Genomic DNA, 24,398 nt, shown 5'->3' with positions numbered 1-24,398 from the left:
GTCAAGCCCAAAGCTAAAATACTCGATGATTAAAAACTGAAAGCTTTTCCACTAAGATCAGTAAAAAAGACAAGGATGTCCAATCTTGCTACTTTTATTCAAAATATTACCTGGAGCCCTAGTCAGAGCAGTTAGGCAACAAAATGAAATAGAAGTTATCCAACTTGGAAAGGAAGAAGTAAAATGGTCTCTTTTTACTGATGTCATGATAATTCTAATATATAAAAACTCAGGGTCTATAACATCCAAAACGACTGAAGGCTTGACCGACCAGAAATCAGTGCTGGGTTGCCGTGGTGACACAAGCACTGGCTGTCCACCACTGTGGGTGCCATGACCCAGCACTGACTGCCAAGAGGGCTGCGGATCAGGCCTGAAGAGAGGCCTGGAGAGAGAAGTAGGGTCTGATCCTCAGTGGCAGCTGTTTATCAACCCTTGCCTCTCTCTCTTAGGGCTTGGCCAGCAGCTGCGCCTCTCTTTCTCTTGGGGCTCCTGCTGGGGCTGCTGATCAGCCCCGCCTTCTTGGTCAGGCCTGTTGAAAGGCCCGGAGACACTGACTGGCATAGAAACCGATCAGTCAGAACCATACTTGTGTGAAGTGTGAGGACCCAATGGCTGCCTAGGAAGTGGGGCTTTTGAGGCTGCCTGGCATAGAAACTGACCAATCAGAACCAAATCTGGGTGAATTGCGAGGAGCCATCGATCAGACTGTCAAACCTCAGAGGAAAGGTAAGGGAGCGTGGGGGTAAGGGGGAGAGATCAACCTAAGGACTTGTATGCATGCATATATAAGCCTAACCAATGGACACAGGCAACAGGGGGTGAGGGCATGAGTGGAGGGAGGGGGTTTGGGGGTTAATGGAAGGATGAGGACACATATGTAATGCCTTAATTAATAAAGACATTTAAAAAAAGCATCAACAAAATTAAAATGCAACTTACAGAATGGGATAAAATATTTGGAAATCATCCTACATAATAAAAAGGCAATATGCAAATTGCATCACTCCACTATGCCCACGATTGGGCCGGCTGGAGGCGCGGGGGGCGGGACTCAGGGTGGCCGATTGGCTGGCGGTAGGAGCGGGGGCGGGGACTTGAGTCCCCGCCCCCCGCTCCTACCGCCAGCCTAAACGGCCAACGCTGCGGAAGGACCCATGCGGCTGGCGGAAGACGCTGGTGGCGGAACTCGGGGTGGCCAATTGCGTGGCTGCCGGCACCAGTTTTCCGCCAGCAGCAGTTTTCCACTGGCCACCCGCCATCAGGGCGGAGCGCAGCGGGGCGGGGCGCGGCGGAGCGCGGCGGGGCGGGGCAGGGCGCGGCGGGCGGCAGTGGCGCGGATGCAGGTGTGGTGGCCCCAAGGCTGCGGCAGCGGCAGTGCACGTGGCCACTTGCCGCTTGCAGGATTGAATCCTGCAAATGGGCTACTAGTATATCTGATAAGGGGTTATTATACAAAATATGTAGAGTACTCACATATCTCAGCTTAAAAATGGGAAGAGCTCTGAAGAGGCATTTTCCAAAGACATACAAATGGACTACAGGTACATGGAAAGGGGTTCAGCATCACTAATCATCAGGGAAAAGCAAATCAAAACCACAGCGAGATACAACCTAACACCTGTTAGAATGCCTATCATAAAAAAGATAGGAGATAATAAATTTGGCAAGCATATGGGGAAAAGGGGACATGTACATTTTTGGTAGGAATGTAAATTGTTATAGCCATTATGGAAAAGAGTGTGGAGTTCCTTAAAATAAATAAAAATAGAACTATCATATGATCCAGCAATCTCAGTTCTGGGTCTACTATAGCTAAAAAAAAAAATTAAAACAGTATATTGAAAAAATACCTGTACTTCCATGTTTATTGCAGCATTATTCACAATGACAAGATATGGAAACAATCTTGGTGTCCCTCAAAAGATGAATAAGATATAACACACACACACACACACACACACAGTGGAATATTATTCAGACATGAGAAAGAAGGAAATTGTGCTGTTGGTTACAATATAAATGGACCATAAGGGCAGTATGCTAAGATAAATAAGCCAGACAGAGAAAGACAAATAGAACATACTTTTACTTATATAGGGAGTCCAAAAAAAAATAAGGCAAATATAGAAAAAGAGTAGAAAAGTGTTTGCCAGAGCCTGGGGGTAGAGGAAGTAGGGAGATGTTGGTATACGATTATAAACTTCTAGCTATGAGATGAAAGGTCTGAGGATCTAATGTATAATGTGGTGACTGGAATTGATAACACAGTATTGTATAATTGAAATCTGCTATGAGCAGGACTTATATGTTCGCACACACACAAAAGAAGATAAATACTTGAGGTGATGGATGTGTAAATTATGTGACAAGAATACCTTTACAATGTGTATGTATTTCAAATCACTATCCTATCTAATAAAAGAGTAATATGCAAATTAACCATCACTCTGCTACACCAACAAGTCATGCCCACCAGCCAATCAGCAGTGAGTATGCAAATTAACTCAACCAAGATGGCTGCCACCATGGAGCATGCAGGAGGCTTGGAATTCCCTGGTAATGGAGGAAGCCAAGCTTTCCACACACCCTGGCTGGCCTAGGCCTCCACTCAAGGCTACAAAGTTTCAATTATAGAAGATAAATAAATCCCAGCAAAAATGGTGACAGCCACAGAGCTAAAGAGAGCAGGAGGCTTGAGTTTTCCCGGCAATGGAAGAAGCCAAGCTTCCCGCACACCCTGGCCGGCCTCCACTCAAGGCTACAAAGTTTCAATTATAGAAGATAAATAAATCCCAGATACCAGGGCCTCCACTTGGGTTGCCAGGGGGCGTGGCCGGCCTGCAAACCACCACAGGCCACTCACCCAGGCCGCCCACACCCCAAGGGAACCCTCACCCTGATCCGGGACAGCCTTCAGGGCAAACCAGCTGGCCCCCACCCGTGCACCAGGCCTCTATCCTATCTAATAAAAGAGTAATATGTATATTGACCATCACTCCAACACACAAGATGGCTCCCCCCATGTGGTCAAAGATCCTGCCCCCATGTGGACACAAGATGGCTGCCAAAAGATGGCCAGCAGGAGAGGGCAGTTGGGAGGGAACAGGCATGGAAGGGAGGGCAGTTGGGGGCAATCAAGTCTGCAGGGGATAGCAGTTAGGGGTGGCCAGGCTGGCAGAGGAGGGAAGTTGGGGGGAACCGGGCCTGCAGGGAAGGGCAGTTGGTGGGGGACCAGGCCTGCAGGGGAGGGCAGTTAGGGGTGATCAACCCTGCAGGGGAGGGCAGTTAGGGGTGGCCAGGCTGGCAGAGGAGGGAAGTTGGGGGGAACCGGGCCTGCAGGGAAGGGCAGTTGGTGGGGGACCAGGCCTGCAGGGGAGGGCAGTTAGGGGTGACCAAGCCTGCAGGGGAGGGCAGTTATGGGTGATCAGGCCTGCAGGGGAGGGCAGTTAGTGGCAAACAGGCTGGCATGGGATCAGTTAGACATCAATCAGACTGGTAGGGGAATGGTTAGGGGATGATCAGGCTGGCCGGCAGAAGCGGTTAGGGGCAATCAGGATCGGGCCTAAATGGGAAGTCGGACATCCCTCGAGGGGTCCCAGATTGGAGAGGGTGCAAGCTGGGCTGAGGGACACACCCCCCCCCCCCCCCCGTGCATGAATTTTGTGCACTGGGCCTCTAGTCTATACTAATAAAAGGGTAATATGAAAATTGGTCAGGATGCCCTCACAGTAACAACTGAACATCAGGTCTGTGTGGGGCGACAAGGTTGGCAGGGGGGTTAGTGAGGGATGACCAGACAACTGAACAGCTGGCTGTGTGGGGTGACCAGGCTGGCAGGGGGGCAGTGAGGTGTGACCCAACGACCAAACAGCAGGCTGCATGGGACAACAAGGCCGGGGGGGGGGGGTGGGCAGTGAGGGGCGACCAGCCCGGCAGAGAGGAGCAGTGAGGGGAAACCAGGCCAGCAGGGGGGTCAGTTGGGAGCAACCAGGCCAGTAGGGGGGCCATGAGGGGTGACCAGGCCAGCAGAGGGGGCAGTTGGGGTCAACCAGGCCAGCAGGGGGTGCAGTTGGCGGCAACCTGGCCAACGGGGGGCGGGGGGCGGTGACCAGGCCGGCGGGTGGGGCAGTGAGGGGCAACCAGGCTGGCAGAGGAGAACAGTGAGGGATGACCAGGCTGACAGAGGGGGGCAGTGAGCTGCGACCAAGCCAGCAGGTGGAGCAGTTGAGGGTGACCAGGCCGGCAGGGGGGGCAGTTGGGGGCAACCAGGCTGGCAGGGGGGGCAGTTAGGAGCTATCAGGCTGGCAGGCAGAGGCGATTAGGGGTGATCAGGCAGTCATGCAGGTGAGCAGTTAGGAGCCAGGGGTCCCGGATTATGAGAGGGTGCTAAACCAGCAGTCGGACATCCACTGAGGGGTCCCGGATTGGAGAGGGTGCAGGCTGGGCTGAGGGGAACCCCCCCCCCAACCCCGTGAAAGAATTTTGTGCACTGGGTCTCTAGTCTATAATAATAAAAGCATAATGTGTTATTAGACCCAACATCCTTCCAGACGAAGGAGGGGCTGTGAGAGAAGCCTGGGTCCCAGGTGCCAGAAGGTAGCTGGTGCCAGCAGCCAGGGGGAGGAAGGCCTACTCTTGCACAAATTTTGTGCATCAGGTCTTTAGTGTACCCTATAAATATCTTATAAAATTATATGTCAATAACACCTCAATAAAGATAAAAAACAATATGGTTAGATTGAATAGAATTTCTACTAGTTTTACCTCAGGCTTTAGACTTGTGAAAGTTATCACATATAGCTGAACATTTTTAAGTCTAAATAGAAATTAGGTTAACCCTTGAATAAGAGATCTGTTTTATGTTGCTGTCAATCAAATGGTAGACAAACAGGATGTCTTATGAGATAATAAAATAATTCAGTAAAGGATGCTTGTTTTGTAATTATGTCTAAAGATATTATATCAATTTAAAGCATATTAGATTCTTGCTTTCCTTCATAAGGAATATCCTACATGCTGACAATTATTTTGCAATTTTGTACTATGGGTGATTTTCGGATGAAATTGGTATATTAAATACGCAGGATTTTGGGTCTTATTAGACATGCAGTGTACATTTTTGGGTGCTCATTTGTCAGTCAGCCGTGATGTTGATAGCCATGTTCCCCCAGGGATCTTTCCTCAGATTTTGTGCAGAATTGGTGAATGTCAGAAAACACCTGCTTTATTAGGCTATGCAATCCATTTTTATGCTAGGATGTCAAACCAGGTCTAAAATGGGCAATTTTTTAAATGCTGGAGTGGCAGCAAGTAAATGTTGGGTTTTGCTGCCAATATTGGTGGAACACAATTCATATTGTCGAGGCATTGTCTTCCTTCTAAGGTAGAATACTAGTGAATATCCTCAAAAGAAAACAAAGAGGAATAGGTTTACCTTAGGCAGGGGTTTGGCAGGCTTGCAGTGGAGTCCTCCAACAAAATCGAAATGTGGTAAGACTGGGCGAGGAAATTCAAAATCCCAATAGGTTCGAATGAGCCACATTTCAGCTTTCGCCATTGTCTCATATAATGTAGTGGGTCTTCCTGAAGGGGAAGCAAGCAGAAGGCAGAGGAAATGAGAGCATTTTAATGTAAGTACTATACTAGGACATTTTCTGAAAGGTGCTGGGAATAAGGTAGCCCAAATGCTTTAAAGTGTCTGTGGTTTGATAATATAAATATTTATGTGTATGGTATATATGTATACATACTCATATAGGTGATAAAATATGTAAGATTTGTAGGTTTTATGTTTATGATCAAATATATAAGACAAAGTGCTAGAGACATTTTATCTCTAATGTGACATCAGTACATTCACAATGATAAACAATTAAATGTAAGCCACTATAGAATTAAACATATTTGTTTTCTTTGTAAAACTACAAAAGTAAGAGATGCAAATGTACACAATTATTTGAGCTCCCTAATCAATTAAACAATGGACACATGTTGCCTTATAAATACTCAGCTTAGTTTCTACAATTTAGCACGCTATTCCCTGAATACTCGATTTTCTAAGAACTGTGAGGTTTTTGAAGTATATCTTAGTTCCTGACACCTATAATTGCATTTTGTTCATATTTGGAGCTTAATAATATTTATATGTATTTAATAATAATATTTGCAAATAACAGCTAGAAAGTTTTCATAAGTTATGGAAATAGATGTGCTCCCTTTAATTTTGGCTCATTTTGTCTGTAATGAAAAATACAGTTTTTACAAATACAGGCCAATAACTTGATTGTCCACACTTCAACATGATTTCAACCTTTAAACAAAGTGTAAACACTGAGTGAATGAATATGTAATTATTAGAAACTTTGAATTGTAGGTTCTTGAGTCAGGTTTGGAGCCATTATATCTCCCCATTGTGAAAGAGTTTTTTAGGTAACAGCAAACAGTTTAATTGTAAAATAAAGAAACTGAGGAGAAACAAGTGGAAATAATTATCTCAAAGCTCAATGGGCAGCTGTGCTAGAAATAAAGTAACTTCTCAATGTGCTTTTCTGCTTTGATCAAGATATTTAGTCAAATTTCTAATGCCTTTTTCTAAAGTTGAAAAATTAGAGTAAAGTAGGTATTTTGGAAATAAGTACAGCACAGAGAATTTGTAGGGTAGTGAAACTACTCGGTATAAAACCCATGGAATATGTAACACCATGAGTGAACTCCAACATGAACTGTGGTCTTTGGATGATAACGATTTGCCAATCTAGGTTCAACAATTGTAACACGTGTATCCCTTGGGTGTGATATGTTGAAAATGAGGGAGTCTATATATGTGTGCGGGCAGGGGTTATATGGGAAATCTTACTCAATATTGCTGTTCACTTAAAAGTTCTCTAACAATAAGCATAGGATGGGCAATATTTTGACATTATGTTTAAGAAAAAACAAAGAGAGAATAAAACACTTTACCCAGAAAAAAAGAATAAAAAATAGATTATATTACAAATAAATAGATAAAGAATTGGTATAATGGCTTCTAGAACTCCTCAGCGCTTTTTGTGGTTTTTGACTTCCTGAAATCTCCTGTACTAATAATGGATCACAGGGTTAAAAATGGCCTTATAATTTAAACATTTCTATAATATTTGTGAGATTGAAAGATCATTATATATTATTATTTAGTCATTTTACTTTAAAAGGTATTTCCTCTGACTTTATATTTGTACAAACTCTCCTCCCGTGGCACTAGCAAAGTTAGGATTTCAAGCTATCAATTAAAACATGACTTACCTAGAACATCACTATAAAACTGATCCCACTTCTTGTAATTATATGTTTGGAACCAGAAGTCAAAATAAAGCATGTAAATCATATTTTTCACTCGCTCCATGAATGTCATTTGATCACTTAATTCTGACAAGATAACAGGTACGTAGGATGGAGGGAATGGGAGTCCTCCACTGTGCTTTTCAATGGTATAGCCCGGAGAGAAGCGGAGACTGTACACAAAAGGTATTTTAAGTAGCTCAGCCAGCAGCTCACCACAGGGTCCAATGGCATCTGCAAGAACCACATCAAACCTTGATTCCTGTAGTTTGGTCATAAGTTTCTTGTTCAAAACTACTTCTTTACAGAGTGTTTGAATACAATCATAATATTCCCAAAAGATATCTTGCATTAGTGAAAAATAAGTAAAAAATGTATCTTTTGGCAGATATGACCATTTAGAGATCAGTCGCATGAAAAGATCCTCAAAATCATCTTTTGTTAAAGATGTAGGAAAAATCTCAAATTGAATAGCAGATGGTTTATTGGGATCAACAAGAATTGAGGCTGAAGATGTCAGAACAGTCACTTCATGACCTCTGTGGACAAGTGCATCCAGGATTGTCTTCATGTTGATCCAATGGCTGTATTCTGTGGGCCACACCAGCACCTTCCCACAGCTCCCAGGGCTGAAGTGACAACTCAGCTGTAGCAGCAGCAGAACTGAAACCCACTTCCTAGGCATCTTGGAGGCACACAGGCTTCTTTTCAAATGGCTGATCCGGTTCCCACGACTCATGCTTATGTCCAAAGGGACATCAATCAGGAAGTTAAAATGTAACTTCTACACCCAAAGTAAATACATTTGATGAACAGTCAGACCATTTGGATGGAAATGGAAAAAGTAAAATAGATTATCTTATTTGTAAGTAAGTGGCTTTAATATCTGTTTTATGATTATAAGCACTATCATTGACCTTGTATTTGCAAGTCTTCTGTTTTATTTCTACTTAAATGGTCTCCTTTATGTAGAACAGGAAAGGCCATAACCAGAAATAAGAAAATATGAGAAAGGAATAAAAACTCCACAGGTAAAGTCAAATATTAATAAAGACATCATATTAGACATTTAAAAAGCTACCACAAAGGTGAATAGGAAAAAAGGTATGTAACTCAACTCAAAATATAATAAGGTTTTAGGGGATACACAACACAAAATGATCTAAAACATGACAACAACAATATCAAACACGGAGGAGGTAGTGAAAATTTAATTCTTATACAATATATTTGAACTTAAATGCATATTAGTTTAAAATAGACTGCTATAGATACAGAATGATATATGAAACCTTATGAGGACCACAAACTAAAACCATAAAAAAGATATATAAAGAACTAAGAGGAAGGAATACACACTAAACACTAAAGAAAAACAGCATGGGAGACAACAGATGATCTATCTTTCTCTCACACTTCGATGTGTCTCCTTCTCCTTCTACCTTTCCCTCTCACTCTCTCCTTCCCCGGTCCTCTCCCTCGAAAATTAATAAACATATCCTCATATGAAGATTAAAAAAATAGGGTGGCTGAAAAGGTTAAAAATAATGTCCTATTTATATGCTGCTTATAAGAAACACTTCAAAGACACATATAGACAGAAAATGAAGAGATGGAAAAAGATATTCCATGTAAATAGAAATGAAAAGGAAGCTGAGGTAGTAATGCTTATATCAGATAAAGTAGACTTTAAAACAAAAAAAAAAAGTAAAAGAAAGGCAAAAGACATTACATAATTATAAAGAGGTCAATCTAAGAACAGAATGTAACATTTGTAAATATCTGCACACCTAGCATAGGAGCACCTGAATTTATAAAGCAATTATTAATGGACATAATGTGAGAAATCCAAAGTAATACAATAATAGTAGAGGATTTTAATACCACACTCACATCAAAGGGTAGATCATCCAGACAGAAAATTAAAAGCAATGAATGGCTTAAAATGTCACATAAGATGATATTGGCTTAATAGGTATTTATAGAACATTTTATCCCCAAACTGCATAATACACATTTTTTTCAAGTGCACCTAGAACATTCTCTATGATAGATTACTTATTAGGCCACAAGACAGCTTCAAAAAACTTTAGAAGATTGAGATTATATCAAGCACATTTTCCGACCACAGTGGTGCAAAACTAGACATCAGCTACAGGAAGAAAACTGGAATGAAAACAAATATGTGGAGACTAAACAACATGGTACTAAACAACTAATGGTTCAAGAGCAAATCACACAAATAAAAAGTACCTTAAAACAGAGGAGAGAGAATCAAGATGGTGGCATAAGTAAACACCTGTACTCACTGCCTCCCCCAACCTCATCAAAATTACAACTAAAATATAGAACAACCATTCAGAACTGCCAGAAAGCTGGCTGAATGGAAGTCCTACAGCTAAAGAAGTAAAGAAGAGAGTACATTGAGACTGGTAGGGGGAGCAGAGGCACATAACAGGTTGGTCTTACATCCACGTGAGGTGTTTTTTTCCTACAGGAGGGATATCTCAGCTGTAGAGAACCCCCCAGAATAACAAGAGGTCCACGACCTACACCAGATCCCGAGCCCAGGATTCCTGAGCTGGGAAGAGAAGTCCCATAACTTCAGGCTGTAAAAAGCAGCAGGGATTGTGGTTGAGTGACATGGAGGCTGCTCGAGATCCAGGAAGTTTCTCTTAAAGGAAATTATATGCATACTAGGGGCGCAGTGCATGAATTCGTGCACCTTGAAAGGAACTGTGGGGCGCGATGCTGCAGTGGGCACAGGGGTGGGTCTTGGCCCATCCTACACTCACCCACCTGTCCCCCCCCTACTGCGGCCCCTGGTCCCTTCTCTGCTGGCAGCCCCGTTCCTGCTGCTGCCACTCCCACTCGCTGAGGGCACTGGCCCCGCTGGCATCCACTGATGGTGTGGAGCAATTGGGGTTGGCACAAGCAGGGGGTGTGAGCAGCGGCTGATGTTCTGATTGCTTCTCAGGAGCAGAAAGAGGTAGAGAAGCCCTCAGGGGAGTTTGGGGCCGGCAGTTGCCACTCGCACCTGCTGATGGCGCTGAGAGATTGGGACCGGTGCTGGGTGCCGGCAGCAGGTGTGAGCAGTGACTCTGGTGCTGGCCATGGGTGTGAGACTCAGCTTCCAACCCTGATCACCCCTCAGGACCAGTGGGAGTTCCTGAATCTCTGAGGGGCGATCGGAGCTGGCAGCCGCTGCTCAAATCCACTAATGATACCAAGCAAATGGGGCTGTCACTGGGCACTGGCAGCGGGTGTAAGCTGTGGCTCCGGTGCTGGCAGTGGGTGCCAGTGGGACTGGCATTGGCAACAGGTTCAAGCACAGGGTGGGACCATGGTGCATGGGAGCAAGGAATTTTCAGTAACCACCAGAGAGTCGCCCTGATGACATCTACCAGCGCCCCACCGTGGTCTGATGTCCTGCTTCTCCACCATCCTACTGTGACCGACACCCGCCATGTTTCATGCTCTGCCGCCCACTGCTGACACCCGCCATGTTCTTTGCACGCCTCTGTTGGTCAGCGCATGTCATAGTGACTGGTTGTTCGTTTGTTCCACTCTTTGGTCTATTTGTATATTAAGGTTTTATATATTTAGACTAGAGGCCTGGTGTGTGGGGAACGGGCTGTAAGCTGAAACGGTCCTTGCACCTGTAGGGGCTAGCAAGGCTGGCACCCTACCCGCACAGATTTCCCAGGCCTGTTTGGATGGCAACTAATCAGTATAACGAGAGCAGCCCCTGCCTACAGAGCTTTCCCAGGATTTGTTTATATGACTGCTATCAGTAGGATAAGAGCTACTTTCATGGCTTACCAAGAAATATGTATCCAACTAGTGAGAATTATTTTAACAAGAGACCTGTCCTTCAACTTATCCCTCCAGTAGTGATTTTAGAGAAACAAAGAATGTTTTCCTTGTGAGTGATTCCCTGCTTAGTGTCTTATGTATAAAAAGCACTGTATTACTAATAAAAGTTGCCAGAGCTTCTCGAGAGTTCTGGACCTCCTGACCCCGCTGTTGTTTCTCTTGCTTTTATTTCTCTTATTCTTTCTATTTCTTAATTCCCACCTCCCTACCTCAGCCCGGTTCAATCGTCAGGCTGGACCTGACAATTGGCGCCTGAACAGGTCACTGAGGACTTGGGACACAGAAGGTGAGGAACTCCTCCGGAAAAAAGAGTGCACTCGTAAAGGTAAGGGAGGAGCATCTTTTTGATAATCGGGAGTAAAATGGGGCAGTTAGAATCTAGAGACAATGCCCTTTATGGGCAAATGTTAAAGTCTATGCTCAACAGTAAAGGAACTAAAGTTACTGACAAGCAAGTAGAAAAATTTTTAAAATTCATTCAAGAAGTCTGCCCTTGGTTTCCTGAGGAAGGAACCGTTAACTTACAAACGTGGCAGAAAGTTGGAGAACAAATGTACAATCATTATAAAGCCTTTGGGCCAAATAAGACCCCGATTGATGCATTTTCTTTATGGAATTCAATACGGGACTGTTTAGATCCCAGGTATGATCACAATCAACCATCTCTTAAGCCAGGAAAAAAGGAGAAGCAGTGTACTGGCACAAAAAAGGGGTCTGAAAAAGACAGCATATTAAAAAAGAGTAATGTAAATTTTAAAGACAAATTAAATCCTCAAAATGAGGAGGATCTTGAGGAAGCTACTGCTCTTTGTCATGATGATGATACAGGTGTTGTTCAGGCAAAAGAGGAGGAAGATTATTTTTCTGCTGGAACTGAAGAGGGTAGTGATATGGAAGATGTGTTAGAACAATTTTTAGAAGCATTAAAGCGTCTTGGCAAGAAAAAGAGAAGCCGTGAGGGCAGTCCCCGCCGCTCTCCGCTGCCCTGTGCAGCGCCAGTTCCACTCTCCCCTCTCCAGATGGCTTTGCAGGAGGCACGAAAGGCTGGTGAGGACTTAGGCATTCACACCTTCCCCGTTATGGAACGGGTGAACCCTAACTCGGGACAGCATGAGCGTACTTATGACCCACTTCCTTTTAAAACCCTGAAGGAGTTAAAAACAGCCTGTGCTCAGTATGGGCCTACTTCTCCTTATACTTTAACTATCTTGGAAACTATAGCCTCAGAGGCTCTCCCACCTAATGATTGGAGAGCTATTGCCAAAGCCTGTTTATCAGGAGGAGATTATCTCTTGTGGAAATCAGAATATGATGAAAAGGCTAAGGAGCAAGCTGCTCGTAATCGAGCTGCCCAGATTAATATTTCTTATGAAATGCTAGTAGGAGAAGGAGACTATGCTGATACCCATAATCAAATTCAATACCCTCTGGAAGCTTATGGGCAAATTAATAGAGCTGGGATCAGAGCCTGGAAAAAGCTTTCCACCTCTGGTCAAAAAACAGAGGAACTCTCAAAGATTATTCAAGGGCCAGATGAAAAGTATCAGGATTTTGTCTCTCGGCTGTTACAGGCTGTTGGCTGAGTAGTAGTGGATGGAGAGGCTGGCATGTTAATAGTCAAACAGTTGGCATATGAAAATGCTAACGCTGCCTGTCAAGCTGCATTGCGGCCCTATCAAAGAAAGGGGACTCTCTCAGATTATATCCGCATTTGTGCAGATATTGGTCCCTCGTATATACAAGGAGTCGCTATTGCAGCCGCATTAAAGGGAACCACCATTGAAGGAATTCTTCAGCAACAGTTCAGCACAGGGAAAAGTCAAACACACAAGTGTTTCACTTGTGGAGGAACAGGACACATGGCAAAGCAGTGTCCCTCTAATAAAGGGGTTAATAAAGGAAATGGCAGAGGTCCCAAACAACCTGGACTGTGCCCTAAATGTAAAAGAGGAAAACATTGGGCAAATGAGTGTAAATCTAAGACAGATATCCAGGGAAATCCCTTGCCTCAGCAGCAGTTGGGAAACTCCCGAAAGGGGCCAGCCCAGCCCCGACAAATAATGGGAGCACTATCTGTTTACCCTCCTGCCCCTGTGCCGCCTCAAGGCCAGCTGGCTGTGCAGCATCCAGCCTGCCCCAGGAGCAAAACAGATACAGGAGTTATTCTGAGCAACCCCCGGAAGTGCCGGGTTGGACCTTGGATCCATAAAGCGATATGTATTAACTCCAGAATTGGGACCACAAGCCATCCTTACAGGGGTATATAGACCCACTCCTGAAGGGACGTTTAGCCTTTTACTAGGTAGAAGCAGTTTAACTATAAAAGGATTACACCAGGAGTGTCAGGAGAGGGCAGGGCTATCTGCTCTCCCGAAATAAGATTACTTACAATAAGATTACTTAAGGTTTCATTTAAAAATTATAAGAGAACTCGCAGTGAAATTCAAATCTTGGCCAAATTGGGTGTTAGTTATTACTTCAGAAAGTGAAAAAGAAAGAAAAAATTTGAGATCTGTCTTTCTTTTAAGCATAAACAGAAATTTGGCCAGATCCGTTATTAATATTTCCCCTGAAGTAAGCAGGATATGGGGGAAGGAAGAGACACGTGACGATCCAATATGGATGCCCACTCTCCCAGTATACAAATTTAAAGTTTCCTTTCTCGCCATAAAAAAGCCTTAAAAATTTAGAAATGTATCTGGAATTTCTATGCTAGTGGGGAGAGAACTTAGCTGTAAGACAGAATGCGCGCATAGTCTGATTTCAGACATTTAGATTGTCTTCAGCTGGAATCTCTCTGCAAAAGCTATAGAAAATTAAAAAACCCAGAACTGGTTATTTTTCCTAAGAGAAACGGCGAAAAAGTCTTCTTAAAAGAAATTCAAGCTAATTCCAGCAACAAGATTCGCATTTCCATAACAAAGAGCTGTTTTTAAAATGCTAATAAACCTTGTTAAAAAGTTAACTTTTAAAACCTTCAAGAATATAAGTAAATTTGTCTCTGTTATAGAATTTATCCAAAGTAAATACTTTAAAATAATTAGAATTGGATTTGAATCTCAGAAATTGTTAAAATATAAATAATATATTGATTATAAAGATCTAAGTAGCCCAGATAACTGGCTATGCCCTTTGTTAATAGAGGAAGGGGTAGATGCCCTTCCCCCAGCAGAGCTACTGGCAAATAAAAAGTAAAGTTTAAATTTGCCTCATAAAAAATCTAGAGGACAGAATTAAATCTATTAATTGATTATGTCTTGTGTTTTAGAAATTTATTCTTAAGAATATAAAAGTGTTATTAATCAAAGAACTGCTAGATGTTTGACTTACAAGCTCTAAAGGTTTAAAGTACATATGAAATTAAGAAAAATTATATAATTATGGTAATTAAATACCTAAAATATAAAAATATGTTTTTGAGAAAATAAAATGTAATGTTTTCTGTAATAATTAAGAATTTAAAATATATTAGTTATTGGTATGATTTTAAAAAGAGGATTGATTCTATAATCCAGTTTAAATATAATTGATATTCTTTAAGATAATTTAGGTATATAATTTTTAAAGCATATATATAAATATATGCATATATATATATTTAATCTTTCCAAGTTATTTCAAGACTAAGAGTGATTTTTGAGCATCTCATAGGGCCCCGATATGTTCAAAAGTCTGTTCTCTCTTAAAAGAAATATATTTTTTTAATTAAACCAATTGATACTTGAAATCACATGGAAAGCTTTATCAAATAAAAATTAAGATTTTTTACTTATACATATATATTAAATGTTACAAAGGTTTTTGCCTATAAGAAGGGCAAAACAATATATTGCTTAAATATAGCCAAACTTTTCAACAGCAGTAGAATTTCTAAAAAGACAAAAGCCATACTTTTAGATCAGACCAATAAAATATCAAACCTATAAGTTTTACTAAATAAGTTTCTTTACTTTTTAATTAAAGATACCTACTTAAGTTACTTTATAAATTAGCCTTTTAAAATATAATCAAGATCTCATATAAATTAAGTTACATAAGAAACTAATGTTTAAATAATTAAATACAAGTAAAATCTAGGAACAGATCAGAAGCCACCATTTACTACCTAACTTTATGTAGCCTCTTACATTAAGCTAGAGGCGGGGCAACATTTACAGTTTATAAAATTAGACGTAATTTACTTTATTTTAAATAAAGATACCTACTTTAATTACTTAAAAATATTAGCTTATTAAATTATAATCAAGGTTTTTAGCTTAAAGAAAAGCCAATATCTTTATAGGCAATTTAATTAAGTATTCTAAGAAAGTTACTAGGCCTTGTCTATACAAAAAGAAATTAACAGCCAGTTTAAAATTAAATTGCCATACCTAGAGCAAAAAATATCCTTACATAATATAATTCTATAATGTCATTGTAATTTTTGATATTTTACAACAGCATATTTTACATTTATCCCAAACTTACAAACTAATTCTTTGAATATTTAGCAGCAATTTAAAAGGACATAAAAGGATTTAATCCCTTCCACTGTGTGGAAGGGCCGCTGAGAAGGCACCTGAGCATTCTATATTGGCCCTTCTTGCTCTTTTTGCCAAGAGGGACCCTCTTCTCACAATGTAATTGCCTGCAGCTGTTACCTGAGCTCTCTATTCATACTGAGGTTGAAGCCTCATAGTGGCTGGTACCACAGATCTGTCTCTTGCCCAATGGCGTGAGCTGGGCCCTCTCTAGAGAAGAAACCTGGGTTCCCCAAGATATATGATCAATGCCGGGGCCCCGCCAGCAGGCGAGGGGAATCCCAAGGCAGATGCTGGGCGTGGAGGCCACAGGGGCATGTTAATAGTCAAGCTACCAAGGAGACAGAACTGAACCTCACATCACCCTGCTTGGCCCCGGAGGATGGCTGGTTAGTCAATGACGGGTAAGATTCCTCAAGGGAGGAACAACCTAAGACAGGCACAGTCGCAGAGGGGCCATCAGGAGAGAACTTGGGGGTCAACAGAGGTGGGGCACAGAACCTCACCCCCCCAACATTGCAGGGGCCTGAACTCTAGCCCCTTCTGAGGGAGGTCTCCTGCCCCATGGCTGCTTCGCACTTCCCACGCCCAGCCCAGATTGGGACCCAGGTAACAGAGACTTGGCCCAGCTCCCAGCACCCAGATAACAGAGACATGGCTAACAGCAGCTGCACTATATCTAAATCCAGCCTAACACCAGGAATGCTCAGGGCTTTCTCAGGGATACAAATAATCCTTTCCATTAATATTTACAGGGTAAACTAAGATTGTTATTAAAATATTAAATTTAAAAGTAAATTAATAGTCAGCTTTACTATAAAAGTACTTATAATATAGCTAACTAGTCACCTATAGGCTCAACCTTCAAACTACAGCAGAAAACACAGAGCAAAAAACAAAGGTCCTTCAAACCCCTTATATTTCAGTAGAAATACAAGCTCTTATTTATGCCTTAACAGATTTTACTATGAAGCCCATCAACATATAGTAATAGTACTTATATAGTAAGTATAGCAAAAATTATTAAAACAGCTACTATAGGGCACACTAATTCAAAGGAATTTTTCATTTAATTTTCAGCCTTTAAAATATTATTTAACAATAACAATTTCCATATTTTATTAGAAGCAATGTTCTCAGTATATTATCCACCTTCCTATACCAACTTTAGGGGTAAATCCCCAAGGACTTAAACCTAATCATATCTAGCAGAAGAATGTCACTCAATTGTAGAAAGAACCATTCATACTCTTACAATCATTTACTAAAAAACAAAAAAGGGGAAGAGATTGTGTTTTATATCTTTCCAGAAGGAGCAATGCAGCCAATTCGGGTGCCAGAGTGTTACGTGTGTCACCGCAATGGACTCAGACAAGCTCCTGTGTCCCTTCACTCAAAAGGACTAAGTACTACCCTAATAACAGCAAAGCAGAGGAAGAAGAAAAACTGAAAGCTACGCAAGGGACTGAGGTGCCAACATAGAGTCATCTGAAGAAGTTAACAACTGAAGTGCAGCAGATTATGGAAAAGCAAGAAGTTGAAGCTACTTCTTCAACCATGTTCCTGCTCATGCTAGCATCTATTAGCTGCCAGTCTTCTACAAAGTTTTAAGCAGGCAAACAAAAGACTCTAAGTAAATATACACCAGGAACACCAGCAGCAAAAGAGACTTTCTTTCATTTAGTAGCTAAAAATATTAATATGTCCATAGTTTTGATTTCTCTCTTATTATTTTATTATTATTTAATAGCCATAGTTTTGCTCTTAACATTCAAGTTCTAAAAATGATAACATGTATATAATTTAATTTTGCATTGGTATTGTTTTAATATTAGAGCTTTGTTATTGATATTTAAATTTTACTTTTATTATTAGTAGCCTAAAAAACAGATATCAGTAGATTACATGGAGAGATTCAAGCTATTAATGATGCAGGTTCTACTCTGTTGCCTCCTAGCGAAGTGGCACAGAATATTTTTGATAAAATTCTAAGCCTCATGTCTTTTCATAGATTACAATCATTTATCTGGTCTCTGTCAATTATTGTTATCCTTGCTCTCGTTATTCTCTGTTTAATTCCAGTCTGCTTCCGAACCATTGGATCCAGCATCCGGTCCCTGCAAATAGGACTACATGAACTTCGCTTAAAAGACAGAGAAGGGGGATCTGTGGGGAACGGGCTGTAAGCTGACACGGTCCTTGCACCTGTAGGGGCTAGCAAGGCTGGCACCCTACCCGCACAGAATTCCCAGGCCTGTTTGGATGGCAACTAATCAGTATATCGAGAGCAGCCCCTGCCTACAGAGCTTTCCCAGGATTTGTTTATATGACTGCTATCAGTAGGATAAGAGCTACTTTCATGGCTTACCAAGAAATATGTATCCAACTAGTGAGAATTATTTTAACAAGAGACCTGTCCTTCAACTTATCCCTCCAGTAGTGATTTTAGAGAAACAAAGAATGTTTTCCTTGTGAGTGATTCCCTGCTTAGTGTCTTATGTATAAAAAGCACTGTATTACTAATAAAAGTTGCCAGAGCTTCTCGAGAGTTCTGGACCTCCTGACCCCGCTGTTGTTTCTCTTGCTTTTATTTCTCTTATTCTTTCTATTTCTTAATTCCCACCTCCCTACCTCAGCCCGGTTCAATCGTCAGGCTGGACCTGACACTGGTGCATGAAATTTGTGCTCGGATATGGTCCCTAGGCCTGACCTGCAATCAGTGCCATCTTCCCCAGCTGCCTGCAGCTAGCCCGCCCCCTGCTGCCACCCAACCCTGTTTCCCCATTTGCCATCGGTGATCAGAGCCAGCTGGCTGGGGAGAGGAACCGAGAGGTAAGCTTTTTCCACATTTTCACTGGCCCCACCCCCACAGTGGGTTTCCCTCTGTGTGTGGGGCAATTGGTGGGCCGGGAGCCTTGGCCTGGAGCCATCTGTGTCCCCCACCACCCATCTGTGATTCCCCATTTGACACCAGGTAATCAGAGCCTGCTGGCCAGGAAAAGGGATTGAGAGGTGGTCAGTGCATCTCATAGTGACTGTTCAAGTGGTCATTCTGGTCATTCCGCCATTAGGGTAAATTTTCATATTACCATTTATTATATAGGATAGAGGCCTGGTACACGGGTGGGGGCCAGCCGGCCTGCCTACATGGGGGCCTCAATTGTGATAGGGGTCCCCACTGGAGGGCAGGGCTGGCCAGGGTGAGGGGCTGAGGGTAGTTTGCAGGTTGGCCACTTGCCCAATGAGGGTGGGTGTCCCTGCTGCAGGGTGGGGCCTGCTGGGGTAAGGGACTGCAGTTGTTCTGGTCTCTGGTCATTCTGCCGTTTCATCCACTGGGCTTTTATTATATAGAATAGAGGCCTGGTGCATGAAATTCATGCACAGGAGGGGTGTGTCCCTCAGCCCGGCCTGCACCCTCTCCAATCTGGCATCCCTTGAGGGATGTCTGACTCCCTCTCACAATCTGGGACTACTGGCTCCTAACCACTCGCCTACCTGCATGCTTGATTGTCCCCAACCGCTTTTGCCTGCCAGGCTAATTGCCATGTAACCGCTCCTCTGCCGGCCTGATTGACACCTAACTGCTCCCCTGCTGGCCCAATTGCCCATCTGTCCCTCCTTCTGGCCTGATCACTCCTAATTGCCATCCCCTGCTGGCCTGGTCGCCCCCAACTGCCCTACCCTGCAGGCCTGGTCCCTCCCACGGCCCTCCCCTGCTGGCCCCATTGCCCACAACTGCCCTCCCCTGCCGGCTATCTTGTGATGGTCATCTTATGACGATGTGAGAGTGGCCATCTTGTGATCACGTGAGGGCGTCGTGCAAGGGCCACCTCGGCTTTTATTTGTATAGATATGTATAACCCATGGACAGACAATAGTGTAGTCAGACCTGGGGAGGGGGGAGGAACAGAGTGGGGGACCAATGGGGAAAAAGGAGGACATCTGTAATACTCTCAACAATAAAGATAAATTAAAAATTTATATTGCTAACAAAACAATGAAAGATTGCTATTTGTAACAAAATGAATGGACCTAGAGCAGTGGTTCTCAACCTTTCTAATGCCGCGGCCCTTTAATACCGTTCCTCATGTTGTGGTGACCCCCAACCATAAAATTATTTTCGTTGCTACTTTATAACTATAATTTTGCTACTGTTGTGAATCTTAATGTAAATATCTGTGTTTTCTGATGGTCTCAGGCTCTACAGCAGCGGTTCTTGATGATCATCCCCACAGGTTGAGAACCGCTAGCAGGGTCCCCTAAGACCATCGGAAAACACAGATATTTACATTACGATTCATAACAGTAGCAAAATTACAGTTACAAAGTAGCAACGAAAATAATTTTATGGTTGGGGGTCACCACAACATGAGGAACTGTATTAAAGGGTCGCGGCATTAGAAAGGTTGAGAACCACTGACCTAGAGGGTATTACTGCTTAGTGAAATGAGTTGAGTAGAAAAGACAAATTCTGTATGATTTCACTTATATGTATAATCTGAAAAAACAAAACAAATGAACAGACAAAACAGAAAAAGATCCATAGATATAGAGAACCTGGTGATGGTTTCTAAAGTGGAAGTTGGGGGATGAGAATACAATAAAGAAAAAGTAACCAATTTGCTCTCTTATTAACATATCAATAAAAGAACACATATCCCCTCATCTTCATTAACTTTGGGCATTGTCAGTCTTTTAAATCTTTGCCAATATTATGGGTTTAAATGTTATCTCATTATTTGTATACTAGAGGCCCTGTGCACTAAATTCGTGCACGGCGGGGGGTTGTCCCTCAGCCCAGCCTGTACCCTCTCCAATCTGGGACTCCTGGAGGGATGTCCGACTGCCCGTTTAGGCCCGATCCCACCAGGATCCCACCAGGATCAGGCCTAAACGGGCAGTCGGACATCCCTCTCACAATCCAGGACTGCTGGCTCCCAACTGCTTGCCTTCCTGATTGCCCCTAACTGCTTCTGCCTGTCAGCCTGATCACCCCCTAACCACTCTGCTGCCAGCCTGTTTGCCCCCAACTTCCCTCCTCTGCCAGCCTGGTCACCTCTAACTGCCCTCTCCTGCAGGGTTGATCACCTCCAACTGCCCTCCCTTGCAGGCCTGGTCCTTCTCAACTGCCCTCCCTTGCAGGCTGGGTGCCTCCCAACTGCCCTCTCCTGCTGGCCATCTTGTGGTGGCCATCTTGTGTCCACATGGGGGCAGGATCTTTGACCACATGGGGGCAGCTATATTGTGTGTTGCAGTGATGATCAATCTGCATATTACTCTTTTATTAGATAGGATAGAGGCCTGGTACAGGGGTGGGGGCCAGCTGGTTTGCCCTGAAGGGTGTCCCGGATCAGGTGGGGGTTCCCTTGGGGCATGGAGTGGCCTGAGTGAGGGGCCTGTGGTGGTTTGCAGGCTGGCTACACCCCGTGGCAACCCAAGCAGAGGCCCTGGTATCTGGAATTTATTTTCCTTCTACAATTGAAACTTTGTAGCCTGGAGCGGAGCCAAGCCTGGGGCTCCCTCCGAGGCCGGCAGCCATTTCTGTTGGGGTTATAATTGAAACTTTGTTGCCTTAAGCGGGTGGGCGCGGCCAAGGTGTGTGGAAAGCTTTGCTGGCGGCAACCCTGGCCTGCTCTCTCAAGCTCCATTCTGCCACCATTTGTTTGAATTTGTTTACCTTCTATAATTGAAACTTTGTAGCTTGAGTGGAGGCTTAGGCCTGGCAAGGGCAGGCAGAAAGCTTGGTTTCCTCTGTTACCTAGGAAACTTTGCTCTCTGTGGCTGTAGCCATCTTGGTTTGGGTTAATTTGCATGCTCGCTCTGATTGGATGGTGGGCGTGGCTTGTGGGTGTGTTGGAGGTATGGTCAATTTGCATATTTGTCTATTATTAGGTAGTATCTTAGATTTTCATTAGTCTTGATCATTTTTCATATATTTTTGTGGGAAATATGTGGTATATACAGGGTAGAGCAAAATTAGGTGTACTGTTGTTCATATGGGAAATAATACAATAATTAATAATAATACAAAAGTAAGCTCTTTTGCATACAACTGTAAACCTACTTTTGCCCACCCTGTATTATAAAACTTAATTATGTTTATGCAATTTGAGTTAATGATTCTGTCTAAGTAAATTAAGAAAATATGTGGTACTCACAGATTTACTAATATGTCAAAAATGATCATCCTAGTATTATTTATAAGAGTAGAGATTGGTTAAATAAATTATAAAGTATGGTATCTATATGATGCTATATTACGCAGCCATTTAAACATTATGTTTAAGAAGAGTTTATAGAATATTATTTTATAAGTAGGGGGAGAGAAAATTACATACTCAAGATACAAAGAAAAGATATGAATAAGAATACATTAAAGTGTAAGCATTAGTTATTTATGAGTGATGGAACCATGGGTAACTATTTTCTATATTTCATCTTTAAAAATAACAATAATAAACCAATTATATGGTAACATAAATGGACAATTAAAAAAAATGGCATAAGTGGGCATTCTTGTCTTGTTCCTGACAAGAGGAAAGGTTTTCAAAATTTCACCTTTGAGTATATGTTAGTTGTGCAAAATCTGAATGGATTGAGAAAATGTGCCAGAGAATGTCAGTTTTGCACCTTATTTTTATTTTTTTGTTCATTTTTATTCAAGGAATTTTTTCTGTTACTTTTTAGAGAGAGTGAGAGAGAGGCATGGAGGGGTGAAATTTTTACTTCTGAAGGAGATGAAATCCCAAGGAATCCAGGGTCACTGGGTCAATATTTATTTATTTATCTATTTATGTACCTCTTTATTTAATTTTTATTTTTTAAATATGTCTTTATTGATTTTAGACATAGAGAAAGGACAGAAGGCAGCTTGATAACTTCCTGGAAAGAATAGGAGCCTAAGGAACTATCCCATGATTCAGTCCATCGAGTGCTTTTTCATACCTAAATTTGTGTATCTGGTATCCAAAAAAATTATCAATATTTGAAAAAGCAAATATAAATATTGCCAAACATGTGGGAAAGGGGATAAGGGAGGCTTACCAGCAAAAAGCTGAAAATTGTCTCTTAAATGTAACTAGATCAAGGGATTTTCTTTGTCAGTTTGCCCTTAGAATAAATCTATTATTCTGTGATGGGTAACTTGTGGAAAGTCAGGATGGAAAACTGACTGTTGTAAGAGTCTATTGGTAGCATTATTTACCTAGAATGTTTTCTAAGCTTCTTTTTTACTTAGGATTATTTGTTTAGTTTTGCATTCCCACAGACCTACCAGCCCAACCACCTACTTCTTTGCCATTTGATGCCCCCATTTTCTCACATTACAGTGTATGTGCTTGCTATGAAATCTCATCTAAGACCTTGTTTTCTATGACCTGTGATTACTGATTAATTTTAGCAGATCCACTAATAACTTTGTTCTTGCATTATTTGCTTAGTCGTTTATTTTCCACATACCTCCCCACCCTCCAATTTTTACTTGCTCTCCAGCTTTCTACTTTGATTGTTTGACAGATGATGCCTAGTTTTCTTCACGTTACCTTGCATGCCCTTTGCTATGGCATCTCTTCTAAGAGCTTATTTTCTATGAACTATCACTTTTGATTAATTATTAGCATTATTATCTTAGAAACTTTGGTCTTTGGATCACTTGTTTAATCTTATTCTGGACAGACCCACTCACCCTCCCACTTTACTCACCAACCAGTTTTCAACTTTGACTGTTTGCCATTTCATGCCTGGTTTTTTCTCTCCATTACCTTGAATGCCTCAATTGAGAGCTTGTTTTCTATGACCTGTAATTCCTGGTTAATTTTTAGCAAATTTATTTTTAAGACTTTGGTCTTGATTCAAACCACTTCTCCTGTATCCTTATTACATATATATTTTTCTTTTTTAAAAAAAAATATATTTTATTGATTTTTCACAGAGAGGATGGGAGAGGGATAGAGATTCAGAAACATAGATGAAAGAGAAATAGAGATCAGCCGCCTCCTGCACCCCCCCCCCCCCACTGGGGATGTGCCCTCAACCAAGGCACATGCCCTTGACCGGAATCGAACCTGGGACCCTTCAATCCACAGGCCGACGCTCCATCCACTGAGCCAAACCGGTTTTGACAATATTTTTCTATATAATCTTTATATAACAATCTTTATATAATAATATTTATATATAAGTATGTATAAAGATTAATGCTTTATAACTCTGATATTTATTTCCCCTATAATCTTGTTTTTTAAAAATTTTTTATTGTTTAAAGTATCACATATGTCTCTTTTTTTCCCCATTGACCTCTCCCTGGCCATCCCATCCCTTCCCCTCACAAGCCCTCACCTCCCTAGTGTCTTGCATCCATTGGTTATGCTTATATGCATGCATACAAGTTCTTTGGTTGATCTCTTACACCCATCCCCTTGCCTTCCCTCTGAAGTTTGATGGTCTGTTTGATGCTTCCTTGTCTCTAGATCTATTTTTGTTAATCAGTTTATGTTGTTTATTATATTCTACAAATGAGTGAGACCATGTGATATTTATCTTTCTCTGACTGGCTTATTTCACTTAGTATAATGCTGTCCAGTTCCACCCATGATGTTGCAAATGGTAAGATTTCTTTCTTTTTTTTTTTTTTACAGCAGCTAGTATTCCATTGTGTAGATGTACTACAGTTTTTTAATCCGC

At 42.0% G+C, this 24,398-nt stretch overlaps 1 protein-coding gene across 5 annotated transcripts in view; it reads right to left on the bottom strand.

The window, feature by feature from the left end:
* Positions 1–24,398, bottom strand: part of LOC307102429 (UDP-glucuronosyltransferase 2B31-like) — a gene marked incomplete at both ends in the record, with an annotated part of 259,955 nt that overhangs the window by 139,405 nt on the left and 96,152 nt on the right. Inside the window, 2 exons of one of the 5 annotated variants that reach the window (XM_079775984.1) lie at positions 5,438–5,586; positions 7,285–8,059. The exons of 1 other annotated variant lie outside the window; for it this stretch is intronic. In XM_079775984.1, coding sequence (XP_079632110.1) covers positions 5,438–5,586; positions 7,285–8,059 — 924 coding nt within the window. Of the gene's footprint in view, positions 1–5,437; positions 5,587–7,284; positions 8,060–24,398 lie in introns of those variants that run through there. 3 more of the 5 variants (XM_079775993.1, XM_079775983.1, XM_079775992.1) reach the window with 3 other exon arrangements.

This window comes from Cnephaeus nilssonii (assembly GCF_951640355.1).
Source record: "Cnephaeus nilssonii genome assembly, chromosome: 1".
In the NCBI taxonomy this organism is placed as follows: Eukaryota; Metazoa; Chordata; class Mammalia; order Chiroptera; family Vespertilionidae; genus Cnephaeus; species Cnephaeus nilssonii.
The sequence above is the reverse complement of the archived record's forward strand: the minus strand, read 5'-3'. Positions and strand labels throughout refer to the sequence as shown.